The sequence below is a fragment of the Acyrthosiphon pisum genome, chromosome A1 (genome assembly GCF_005508785.2).
Source record: "Acyrthosiphon pisum isolate AL4f chromosome A1, pea_aphid_22Mar2018_4r6ur, whole genome shotgun sequence".
NCBI lineage: Eukaryota > Metazoa > Arthropoda > Insecta > Hemiptera > Aphididae > Acyrthosiphon > Acyrthosiphon pisum.
This window is the reverse complement of record NC_042494.1, coordinates 73704023-73716911: the sequence shown is the minus strand read 5'-3', so window position 1 is coordinate 73716911 and position 12889 is coordinate 73704023. Positions and strand designations below refer to the sequence as shown.

General features: G+C 28.6%; 1 protein-coding gene across 5 annotated transcripts in view; it reads left to right on the top strand.

Annotated features, from left to right (window-relative positions):
• The first annotated feature begins 2027 nt into the window (after nt 1-2027).
• Nucleotides 2028-12889, top strand: part of LOC100166437 (myosin 9) — a 32077-nt gene continuing 21215 nt past the window's right edge. The window contains exons 1-22 of one of the 5 annotated variants that reach the window (XM_016800898.2): nt 2029-2566; nt 2639-2894; nt 3790-4141; nt 4215-4458; nt 5043-5318; nt 5380-5474; nt 5639-5801; nt 5878-6013; nt 6084-6274; nt 6338-6513; nt 6574-6774; nt 6887-7022; nt 7991-8189; nt 8280-8349; nt 9415-9666; nt 10460-10691; nt 10763-10920; nt 11032-11257; nt 11319-11519; nt 11595-11665; nt 11730-11807; nt 11868-11947. In XM_016800898.2, the coding sequence (XP_016656387.1) occupies nt 3828-4141; nt 4215-4458; nt 5043-5318; nt 5380-5474; nt 5639-5801; nt 5878-6013; nt 6084-6274; nt 6338-6513; nt 6574-6774; nt 6887-7022; nt 7991-8189; nt 8280-8349; nt 9415-9666; nt 10460-10691; nt 10763-10920; nt 11032-11257; nt 11319-11519; nt 11595-11665; nt 11730-11807; nt 11868-11947 (3499 nt within the window). In that variant the 5' untranslated portion in view covers nt 2029-2566; nt 2639-2894; nt 3790-3827. Of the gene's footprint in view, nt 2567-2638; nt 2895-3789; nt 4142-4214; nt 4459-5042; nt 5319-5379; nt 5475-5638; nt 5802-5877; nt 6014-6083; nt 6275-6337; nt 6514-6573; nt 6775-6886; nt 7023-7990; nt 8190-8279; nt 8350-8947; nt 8996-9414; nt 9667-10459; nt 10692-10762; nt 10921-11031; nt 11258-11318; nt 11520-11594; nt 11666-11729; nt 11808-11867; nt 11948-12889 lie in introns of all 5 variants that reach the window. The other 4 variants (XM_008180403.3, XM_003241498.4, XM_003241499.4 and 1 more) reach the window with 4 other exon arrangements.

The following is a 12889-nucleotide window of genomic DNA, read 5'->3' as shown; positions in this document are numbered from 1 at the left end:
TTAAAGGGTATTTCTTCATTTATTTTGGTATACTTTCATATGACGTTGGCCGGTCACTTTACCCTGGAACACATTGTATATTATTTAATATTTTTTTTTTCGTACAAGGGCCTCATTTAAAACATATAAGGTATATAGGCACATAGCAATAAATAGTGAATAATGTATTTATATATCACTTTATTTATGAATTATAATTTACAAGCTTTTTTCCTTGCTAAATAATCATCGATTTTTTTTTAGGTGATTAATTTAGTGTTACATAGCCTATAACGAAAAAAGTGATGGACAAATTAGAGGCCCCTAAATAAATTCTAACTTTCGAGGCCCGGGAGCCATGCCCCCCCCCTTGCCACCCTTAATCCGGGCTTGGTAACAGCTCATACCGATAAAAAGTCCATGAACAAAAAGTCCAGATTCATTATTTGAGTATTGGACAAAAAGTCCGAGCACAGTACCTACGATACTTGTACTTAGTAATGACAATTTTTTAAAACATAATTTATTTTAGTTCTTATATTGTTATTACTGTAGATACTAGATTGTAATTATCAATGTTTGTATAGACTATTTTAAATTATTTTGTAGTTATAAAATGTTCAATTTGTATAGCTAAGGAGTAAGGATTAAGGATTGAAAATTTAAAACAACGATTATCATAAATAGTTCATAGTTCATACTGTACTCAAACAATGTGAAAAATATATAAATACAGTTATTTTATAATTACATTTATTTTATAATTACATATTTAATTTGTAAAATTAATTTCTAGTATAAATAGGTATAAATCACAAATGTACAATAATTATAAAAACACGATTAAAATATAATATTACTTGATATTTTATATCGTGATATTGCCACATTGGGTATTGGTCGGTAATCACGGTATGTGATTAAAAAAAAAGAAATACTGAATAATAATAAAAATTATCCATACACAATTCTGTAATCTGCACTAAAATCTAAAGTATGATATTGCTTATTTTATAATTTTTAGGGGTTTTAATTATAAATTAAAATTTAATAGACAATTTTGTATTTTAGGAATTTTTGTCCGATAGTAAAAATGTGCTCGGACTTTTTATCCAACTTTTTTTATAACGGACTTTTTGACCGATTACCATAATAAAACCTAACTACTAAACTACCTATACAGTAAAACGTCCGTTAACGGTCACCTCTATGTAACGGTCAGTTTTTTTGGTCCCGTCGAGTGTATCCTAGTGTTATTCTAGCTCTGTAGGACGGGCACCTCTAAATAGCGGTCATTATTTAGTCCCTTTGGTGACCGTTATGTGGAAGTTCTACTGTATATATTATTATATTATTATCAATTATTATGTAAATTAATATGTATATTGTATTCACATAATACAAATTTGAAATTATATAATAGTTTATACTGACTTTATAGACTAAAATAGTAAATAGTAAATGGTAGGTAATAATATAATAATACGATTGAGTACAACAGGGAATGGGGTACACCTAGTTTACTCAGTATTCACTACTTCACTAGGCTACTAAATATCTTAATACTAAATACTTTTATAGCGTATAGAGTATCTGAATATAATATTCAATATAATAGACGTATAATAGGGACATTTTGAAATGAAAAATATTCTCCGGCCGTGGGAAAATGCTTGGCGCACGCGCATACCGTGGTTGTCCAGACTCTGGAGCAGATGATGCCAGATAGACGTCATGTACTCGTGTATGGCCACTATGGCGTATGCCGCCGTATGGGACATGGGTATGGCACTATGGCGTATCACGCGACGGATCGCCCGCCGCCGCACCGTTCATCCATCAGCGCATGCGCTGATACGCGACCGCGTTTTCGAATCATTGAACAATTTTATCTATCTGATCGGTTTCCGTTTTTCCGAGGAGATCGCGCGTCGTGTCGGATGTGGATAAAGAAAAGCAGGAAAAAAAATATAAAAACGTCCGCCAAACGTAAATCGTGAGCAAGCGAGGCGAAGAAACCCGAGACCCCCCTCTACCGGGTGGACCGCGCAGCCATAATCTCCTTTCTATGGACGTGTCCCCCGTGTTATTAGTGATTACGTACGTTCTGTTATTATCATTTTCAAAAAGATGTAGCGCACGCACGCACACACGCTCACGGCACACGCAGAAAAACGCCAACAAGTGAATATAACCGTATCATCATCATTATCATCCGTTTGTGTAATTGTGTTCCGCCAGTGTCCGTCGTCGCGGTCTATAGTATAGTGAGTGGGTACGCAAAATTGATTTTTTTTCGTGGTTTCCACGAACGGTTTCGCAGAAATAGGACCTTTGGTCGCCGAGGTTTTCTCGTCGCCGTACCCGAAACGCTCTGACAACATTAGTTGCGCCCGCGATGTCGTACCGCCGTCCGTCTGCGTTTGACGACTACACGTCGTTATCCGACAGCGATTGACGCTCAATTCCCCATCCGGACGAGGCCGTCTTATCATCGATCGGATTCGATATTATTTCCACGACACTACGACAGACACTCGTGAGAGTCGGAACTCGTCTGTGGCGGCGCGATCCATCGTCGACGTCGGTATGGATCTTGAGTTTTCTATCGTCACTTCCCCCCGAAACCATTGCGTATTTGCGTTTCGTTTTAATATAGGCTCCACTGATGGTTCAAGCATTGTGTAGAGTTAATTTCCATCAAACCAACGGTTTTGCAGTTGCTCGTTAATATAAACACCAAACAGTATCCATAATAATTAATTGTGTATTGTCTTATCAGAATTCAGAATCATCTTAAAGGGTATAACAATCATAAGATTGTAATGTTAGACTAAACAAGCTTACCCGGCCTAGCCGAGAATTTTCAACTGTCTCCGTAACTGGAACTTTTTGATTTTCACATTCATACCTAGGTATGTAATACTCAGCATATTAAGATTCAATTATTATCGAGATTATACACCTACGTAGCACCTAGGACCTAGATAATTGTTATGACTTCATATTCATCTTTGTATATTTAGATAACGTATATATTTTGTTTTCATAAATTATGAATTCCTATAAATAGTATATTGTAATCTTTTGAAAAATATGTTTTTTTATCATTCTGTTCCATTAAACTTAATAAACCTGTTCAAAAAATATAAGCATTTTTTAGATTGTAGTTGGAAAGAACAAAGAAATTCAAGGAATCTGCAGCTTAAGAAAGTATTAATTTTGATGTAAAGTCGAATTATTAATAAATGTAGGTTAACAAATTTAAATTAATTAAGAAATTAGAAAATAATATAATTTATTTTACTGTAGGTACTACCTACATCCAATACGTATCTATTGAAACAAATAAAAATAATATTATACCTAGTAGGCAAGGAAGTTTGCGGAAGTTTGTTTTGTAATTTCTAGTTTATATTAAGTATATTTTTGATGATAGTATCTTGTTTATGTTGAATTTTTTTTCCTAATTAATTGCTATCTTATTTTCAATTACATTTTTATATTTTGTTAATACTTATTTATGAGTATGAAAAATTATTTTGTAGCCCTGCCCTTAAATGCATTAATGAATACAACCTTGAGCTAGACCATTCCACATGATTTGAATTTTATGAATTTAACCATATTATCTTACCTATCTCATACGTATTTGAAATAACTTTATTTAAAATTTGTATTTTGTATAGTTAATACTAGCCTAATATTTAATCATTAAAAAGTTACTTAATGAAATAATTCAATATTATTTAGATCATTTTTTAAATTTAAATTCTAATATTAATATTTTTTTTTTTTTTTTTTGATAAGTTATGCCACTTGTTGATAGAGCATGAACTTTAAATGCCATGGGTGAAGGCAACCAGAGGTACATAGTGCAAGTGTTTGTGGGTGCTTTATCCCAATGCTATGAAGCACTCAGTGTGGAGGCTAGCAAACAAACTTCTTCTGATGAGATTGTTAGCTGTATAGTAGAACGACTTTCTTTATCAGGGGGTTGTGGAACCACTTGCAACAGTGCATTTGAGCTAGCTGAGGTGGTTGGTGATGCTCTTGGACGAGAATGTAAAGAACGCAGACTTGGTCCTACAGAATGCCCTGTAGCTGTTATGCTTTTATGGCCCCAACCTCGTAGGCACACTCAACAAGAAGAATATTATAGGTAAAACATAGATTAAAGATATTCTAAACATTTAGTTACTACTTTATTATATCACTAATTGTTAAATTTTCAGATTTTATTTGAGAGAAAAACTATCAGACAGTCTGTGGGCTGATGGTTTCACTATGGACCCACAACTTATACGAGACTACTTCTATAGATTTCTTTATCAACCCCAAGATCGAGAATATCCAGATCTTTGTCAACTACCTGATCTCAATGAACAAACACTTTTAGACAACCTAAGAGCTAGATTTTTGGCTGGTCATATATATACATATGTTGGTTCCATTTTAATTGCAGTTAACCCTTTTAAGGTAAAATATAATAATAATTTATTAAATTTTCATTAGTAAAATATTATAGCATTCATTTAGCAGGTGATCTATTTGATTTAGTCAATAGTCTTGATTTAGAATAGGATATATTCTTAATACCGTTAATTGTTAACACATTTTGTAAACTTTAAATCGGGTGAAAATAAACAAAATATTGAGTGTATGTGGTCAGTAAAAAAATGTAGATGTTAAGAAAAAAAATATATTGCAAAACCCCAGAAATGTTACCTTTTTCTGGTAGTTTGATCGAGGCTTAGTATAGCTAGGTCAATGATAGAAAACAGCTTTAAATTTAAATTTTAATTACTAATTAAAAAATTATAAGCTTTATATTTTAAATAAAATATTGCTGATATTATAAAGTTTATTGTGATAAATCAAATTTATTGTAACAATAATTTGTAAATACATATTTGATTACATTTTTTTTTACAGGATAATAAATTTAAAATACTTATATTTTTTTAGATACTTAATAAGTAGCCATCTGCTAAAAAAAGTTATAATATTACAATATACCCACTTATACTTACATATATTTATACATTAATTTTTGTTATTAGTTTCATCCCATTTATAATCCAAAATATGTAAAACTCTATCAAAACCGAAGACTTGGTCCAGAGCTGCCTCCTCATATTTTTGCCATTGCTGACGCTGCATACCATTGTATGCTAAGAGAAAGACGTAATCAATGCATTGTGATAAGTGGAGAAAGTGGTAGTGGCAAAACAGAATCTACAAATTTTCTTTTGCACCACCTCACTGCGTTGAGTCAGAAAGGTAGTCATGGGAGTGGTGTAGAACAAACTATACTTAGTGCTGGTCCAGTGTTAGAAGTATGTTATTAAATATTTAAACTTTTTTTTTTTTGGAAAACTGAAATATATTATTATTTAGGCTTTTGGCAATGCTAAAACTGCACATAATAATAATTCAAGTAGATTTGGTAAATTCATACAAGTTAATTATAAAGAAAATGGAATGGTACATGGGTAAGTACTTAATAATTTAATATTGTAAGCTTTTAACTTTTTATCATTTTTATATGATTGTTGAATAATTATTTAAAGTTGTATTTTAAATATTTTTATACTTAAATTTCAAAAATCGTAAGTAATACTTATATGTTTAACTTTTATTTTTTTTTAAATTGTAGTGCTGTTGTTCAAAAATATCTTTTAGAAAAATCCAGAATTTGTTCCCAGGGACAAAATGAACGTAATTATCATGTATTTTATTACCTTTTAAATGGAGCTAGTGATACAGAAAAAGAGGCATTACATTTACACCGAGTAGATTATTATAACTATTTAAATGGAGTAAGAACATTTTTATATATTAATATATTAGAATTAAGTTTTACTTTAATAAAAATGTTTGTGTTTACATTTTTAGAGTGGATGCTACACTTTAGGAAATTTAGATGAAAAATATGAATTCTCCAGACTAAAACAATCTATGGAAATGGTAGGTTTCACTCCTGAGAAACAACGCCGATTATTTGCAGTTCTTTCAGCAGTTTTATTATTAGGTAATTAGTAATTATACAATATTGCAATAATTCTTTTCCTCAATATTTTTTAATTCATTTTTATTTTTAGGAAATGTTGATTTTCAACCTCGCAAGTCTGCTTACCATCATGACGAAGCGGTTGCTGTACGTAACCCTGAAATAGTTTTTTTAATATCACAACTTCTTAGAGTAAAACAGGAAACATTATTAGCTGCTTTAACAGCTAAACGTGCTAAAGCATCTGGAGAAACATTAGTAATTAACTATAAGTTACCTGAGGTAATATATTAATTTTTTCTATATTTACACTTTCAAACAACATTATTGTTTTAAATATTATAGGCTATAGCAGCTAGAGATGCAATGGCAAAATGTCTTTATGGCGCTTTATTTGATTGGATTGTATTACAAGTAAACCACGCATTACTTTCAAAAAAAGATACTTTAAGAGATCATCAGGGAAATTCAATTGGAGTGTTAGATATATTTGGATTTGAAGACTTTGGTACTTCGAATAGGTAAATCATAAATTAATTTTATATTTTGATTTATGTACAATAAATATATGGTTTATTTAGTTTTGAGCAATTTTGCATAAATTATGCCAATGAACATCTTCAATATTATTTCAATCAACATGTGTTTAAATATGAACAAGAAGAATACCGCAAAGAAGGAATTAAATGGAGCGATATAGATTTTTTAGATAATACTGGATGTTTGCAATTGATTGAAGGCAAACCTAATGGATTATTGTGTGTTTTGGATGATCAATGCAAGTAAGTAGTAATAATGTTTACAGTTAAACTAGACATAACTTAATATTACCTGCAGTAATTTTACTGTACACACAGTCATACAGTATTTTCACTATTATCATTTGTTTCATAGTTTTCCTGGCTCATCTTCTGAAACATTATTACAAAAGTTTAACTCTGTTCACAAGGATAACAAGTTTTATGAAATGCCTCAACGTAAAGAAAACGCTTTTATTGTGAGACATTATGCTGGACGAGTTAAATATCAAGTAATTTAATACATTATAATATATCATATTTTTGAATTCATTAAAATATAGTTGTACACCTTGATTTAAATTTTATGCACTAAAGATATTATATTTCACCAGTCCAAATATTTAATTGATTTTTGAGTTTTTAATAATAATTAAATTAGATCAACTAGATGATTCATGAACAATTTTTATAATTCATCTGATACTAATGTTTCTTATTTAGAATTTATATCTTTATAAGTAATGATAAATCATATTCAAAGAATTTTGCTGAGCAGTATACAATTCAAAAGGGACCTTTTTATATTTATTTCACTGACAAATATTGCATTAATGATAGGCTAATACAAAATTAGTATAGTTTAATTATATCTTTAATTTAAAGTTTTTTTACCAACGTAATTGGAAATAAAGGTATGATAATTAAATGTTTTTTAATATATTCTCATTAGTAAAAGTTGGGCAGGAAATCAACTTAAAAAAAATTCTCAAGTCTAGTTTGTATAGTAAATTACATTGTATGTAAACATTAGTACTCTACTGTTTTATTGAAAAAAAATATCTTGATTGAATTATTTAATTTTTATTTCATATCTACTAAACATTTAATAAATCAACATGTCTACAATAAAACTGTAATTTCTGTGTCAGCACACAATTTTTAATACTTGATCAGTTTTCAGTACTTGACTTTTGAATTCTACTCAAATCTAAAAAATAAGTGCTTGATTCACTTTAAAAAAAACAATACTTACCCAACTTCACTCATTACATTAATATCTTCAAAATTATTATAGATAACCATACCCGTTTTCTTATGCTAAATCCATCTTTAGGTCTTTAAGTATTAATGGACATTTCTAGTAGTTTTGTAAATTGTGTAAAATTATAAGAGAACTTTAAATTATTTCTATAAATTAAACTGTTAACTATTTATTTTAACTATTTTATTTAATGCCAAAATGAATTATTCTATTTAGGTTTTTGAAATGAGAGAGAAAAACTTAGACCTTATGCGACAAGACATTGTAGGTGTATTAAAAAATAGTAGCATGGCTTTTGTCCGAGAACTTGTTGGTGCGGATCCAGTTGCAGTGTTCCGCTGGGCAATTGTAAGGGCATTTTTCAGAGGTTATTTTTCATTTCAAGAAGCTGGTCGTAGACATCGACAAAGTAGAGGTAATTGTTTTTTTGTTTTTAAATAAATTATATAAATTACTTAAATTTTTAAAGTTTATCTAAATTAATATTAAATATATCTTATTTTAGTTGACGGTGTAAAAGCTTCAAGTATATCTTTACGTTTCAGAAATAGTTTGCAAAATGACAGCTTAATCAGGTAATTTATTTTCTTCCTTTAATATAGTTATTGTATTAATACTACAATACATAATCTGTATGTAACCATTTCTTTAAGGATAGTTAACTATTGAACTATATTATATCTAAAAATGTTATATTTTATTTATATATATCATGAACAATTACCAAAATGATTCAATATATTATAGTTTTTAAAATAATTTATTATTTAAAAATGGGTGGAAAGAGCACTTTCCAGACTGACTGATTAAATAAATATATTATATCCTTAAAATAAATTGACTAATAAATATTCCAAGATTAAATAGAGATATTTAATTAAGTTAAGTTTATATATTCAATTGTTATACAATTATTGCATTTTTTGTATGATTTGGAACAAAATGGTGTTATTATTTTTGAGTGTATTTTAACAGTTCATTATCATAATATCTTCAAGCATTCTAAAGGGTGACTAAATCAAAAAAATTAATTTATATTTATTACTTTTAAATCAAATGTCTAAGTATTTTAAGTTATATCTGGATTTTTAAAAATATTTTTTTCATGTCCATAAAATTATAATTTACTATAAATTTATTTATTTCTTATATTCATTTTTATGCTACATCCAGTCATCTAGTAACAATGTCATCGGTGAACCTCACCATAAATCGTATTGTGTAAGTTAAGTTTAAATACTGTTGTTATTGCTTAACCCTTTGAGGAGCAGCCTTGCGCTAAACGCATTTAATACGTAAGTATATTTATGTCCATGATCTTTTTGACAGGATATTTTAAAATGTATATATATGTCCTTGCTCTTCAAAGGGTTAAAACTTAAAATGTATCATTTTAATATTCATATCATATCTAAACGTATTTATTATTTATACGTATTCATTTATGTTTAGACATATCTTATGATATGTGGCTTATATTTTTTATTTTGGGCCAGTTTTGTTTAAATTTAAAGTTACAATGTTAATATATTATTTTTTTCACATATTAGCTTTGAATGGATTTAAGTTTGATTTTTTTTTGTTCGTTGTTATTTAAACAAAACAAATTAGCGTATTATTATTTAATATAATATTTACAGGTACACTCCTAAATTTCCTGTAAATTCCACATCATATGGAGGTGGATATGTGCTTAATGTGGGTAAAAAATTGGCATCTGCCCCAAACAATGAACATAATATATATAAAAATCATTCAGCTTTCAATAAATTTACGAACTTAGAAATTGTTAATTCTAATAAAATAATAAATAAAGAAGATATAAAAACTCGTGCCAATTGTAAATCTACGGATGAAGATAAAGTCATTGAACGAGCTACACAAATTGTTATGTATGTTTCCAAAAATTAAACATATTAAAACTTGGTGTTCGGATGGTTTCGGAAGTTTTTAAAAAATACTTGAAATGGGAATCTTCTATTTTATCTATCCTGTGCAATAAACAAACTACTTTATTAAAACATTAAAAGTTTAAACATAAAATTACATTTTAAGAAATTATAATTTCCTTTTTAACATTAAAAATATAATTTTACTTAAACATATTATTATGGTTTTAAGCATGGGATATGATTAGTTTGTACTAGGTATTATTTAAGCATGTGCATGGTTTGAAATCATATTTTGTAAATAATTATGAAGCTAGGTTTTATTTTTCATCTATATTATAAAGTTAAAAAATTATCATATTCTAAATTGTGAAAATGTTTCCAAAAAAATAATAATTTTAATTAACTTTCGTAATTAATCGTAATTTGTCGTATAATTGATATACATTTTTAAACAAAAAAAAAAAATGTATTATTTGTTACTACTAAAAATAAATCTGTTAGATCTTTATAAATATTGAGTATGAATTAGGATAAAATATAATGTATAGAAAATGTATATTTGTTCCATTTTTATATATTTTAATAATATTAGTTTAAATTTAAAAGTCTTTACTTGTGTCTTGTGCTTTGTATTTCTTTAAATTATTTACTAACAAATAAAATTAATTACATATAGACATTTTTATAATTTTCTTGTTAACACACTTCCATGTACACAAATTAAATATCTATAGATAGTTATATAAATATTTGTTTTTATTTGATACAGATAATAAAATATTAAATGTTACAGGAAAAATAAATCTTTTAGACCTAAAGACCGTGGTAACAAAGGATTGAAAAATCTTCAAAGTGTAAAAACACTTGCTGGACGAATACAAGTACAGGGTTCAATTAACAGTAAAGCACGTAAACAACCTCTTACAGTAACTGCTCAATTCCAAATGTCTTTAAATAGCCTTATGGATACTCTTAATCAAGCAAATCCATTTTTTATCCGATGTATTAAAAGCAATAGTAATAAAGTGAGTCTTTTTAATAATTTCTAAAACTATTTATTTACATTTAAATTTTATATTTATTTTATAATATATAGGTTGCAAATATGTTTGATCATGATACTGTTCAAAGACAATTACGCTATACAGGAATGTTAGAAACTGTGAGAATTCGTCAAGCTGGATATAATGTACGACTTAGTTATGAAGAATTTGTTCAACTTTATCGAATATTACTACCTAAAGGACTTAATAGGTAAAAAAAAAAATTATATATTAGCACAATTTAAGATAGTATCTTTAATTGTGTACATTATTAATGTTTCTAATCAAATTTTAATTTTGTTGAACTAACTTTATATTATAGTAACTCTCAAGATGTTCGAAATTTCTTACAAACATTAAATTTAGATAGAGATAATTATCAAATTGGTGAATCAAAGGTATTTTTACGAGAGTGTGAAAAATTAAAACTTGACTATAGACTTCATCAACAAATAATGGCTAGCATTGTAACTATACAACGTTGGTTTCGTACACTATTGCAACGTAGGCAGTATCTTAGAATTACATGGGCTACAGAAACGTTACAAGTATAATTAAACATATAACATTTTATTTTTTGGACATTATATATTTTATTTTGCATTGTAGTCATGGTGGAGAATGATATTGGCTCAAAGGTTGGTCAATAAAATGAGAATGGATGAATCAGCTGCTGTTTATATACAATCTGTATGGCGAAAACATAGAGTAGCAAGCTGGTATAAGAATTTACGAAGAAGCGTTATTACTTTACAGGCCCATTCTCGGGGTTATTTAGCTCGACAGAAATTTTCAAAAATAAAAAATACGGTATATAATTTAAATATATTTTGAAATTATTCTAATTTAAATTTAATATATAATTATAATATATAATATTTGCAGAGGAAAAGTGTTTCAGCTCCTCAAATTAGCAATTCTAAAGAATCTAGTCAAGAAGAACTGCACGATTCTGAGTAAATATTTACATAACAATAATTGCATTTTAATTAGCATAATTTATACTTTTTTCATTCATAGAAGTAGTGGAGGAGCAAAAGGTGACAGCGAATCAGAAGCTGATCCATTTGTACAACCTATAATGATTAATAATATTAAGTATGAAAATTAATTAATCAATTTAAAATTTCAATTTTTAATTGTTTTTACTGTATACAGAGAAGAACAATTTAAAGCCACCAAAAGAAAAGTTTCATCTCGTCTGAGAATAGAATCCCACCCGACTGATGTACATAAAGGTATAGATATTAAATTATCAGTATTTTAATTTAACACCTGGTTTCACGGCTGAAAAATTGAAGTCAATCCATCAAAATCCTCTCAAATTACATTCACACTTCAATCCTTGGAAAGTCCCGCAACCTCTATCGATGATGCACAAATCCCATCTTCCATGCAAACTAAATATCCTAGTTTAATTCTTGACAAACGTCTTACATGGGGTCTTCACTTAAAAAACAAGCGTAAAGCTCTCAATTCCTGACTTCACCTTCTTTGACCCTTACTCCGCTCAAAGCTCTCATTAATAACCAAAAGAACAATCTACATGGCTCTTCTAAGACCCATGTGGTACTATGGCATTCAACTTTGGGGTTCTGCCAAACCGTCAATACAGAACAATTCAGGCATTCCAGTCTATATGTCTACGATTAATATCAGATACTGAGATACCCCCTGGTATATAACCAATGAATCACTTCATATAGACATCTGCATTCCAACCTTAAATAATCTTGCTATGATCACCTACAAAAAAAACACACAAAACATACAGTACTCACTCAAATCCTATAATTACTCAACTATCATCCAAACAATTCCCAGGTAATCCATCCAGGTGCCTGAAAAGGAACTGGTGTAGGGACCTACTCTTTCCTTAAATCAATTTTCTCGGGGTTCCACCATTGGGTGACTTCCCCCTCCCGCCAATCAACCCACATCCCATTTACTTATTGTACTACTTGTAAATACAGATTGTAAATATAAATTTTGGTTCAAAAAAAAAAAAAAAATAGATAGAATTGTTCATTCTTTTCACTTATGTACATATTATACATTATAGACTTTTCACATATATATAATGTGAAATTTTATTGAATTAAATCCAAAATATATTACATTTTGCATATTTTTTTTTATTGTTTTTCATGATTAAGAGGACGCTACCCTCGCATGTGATG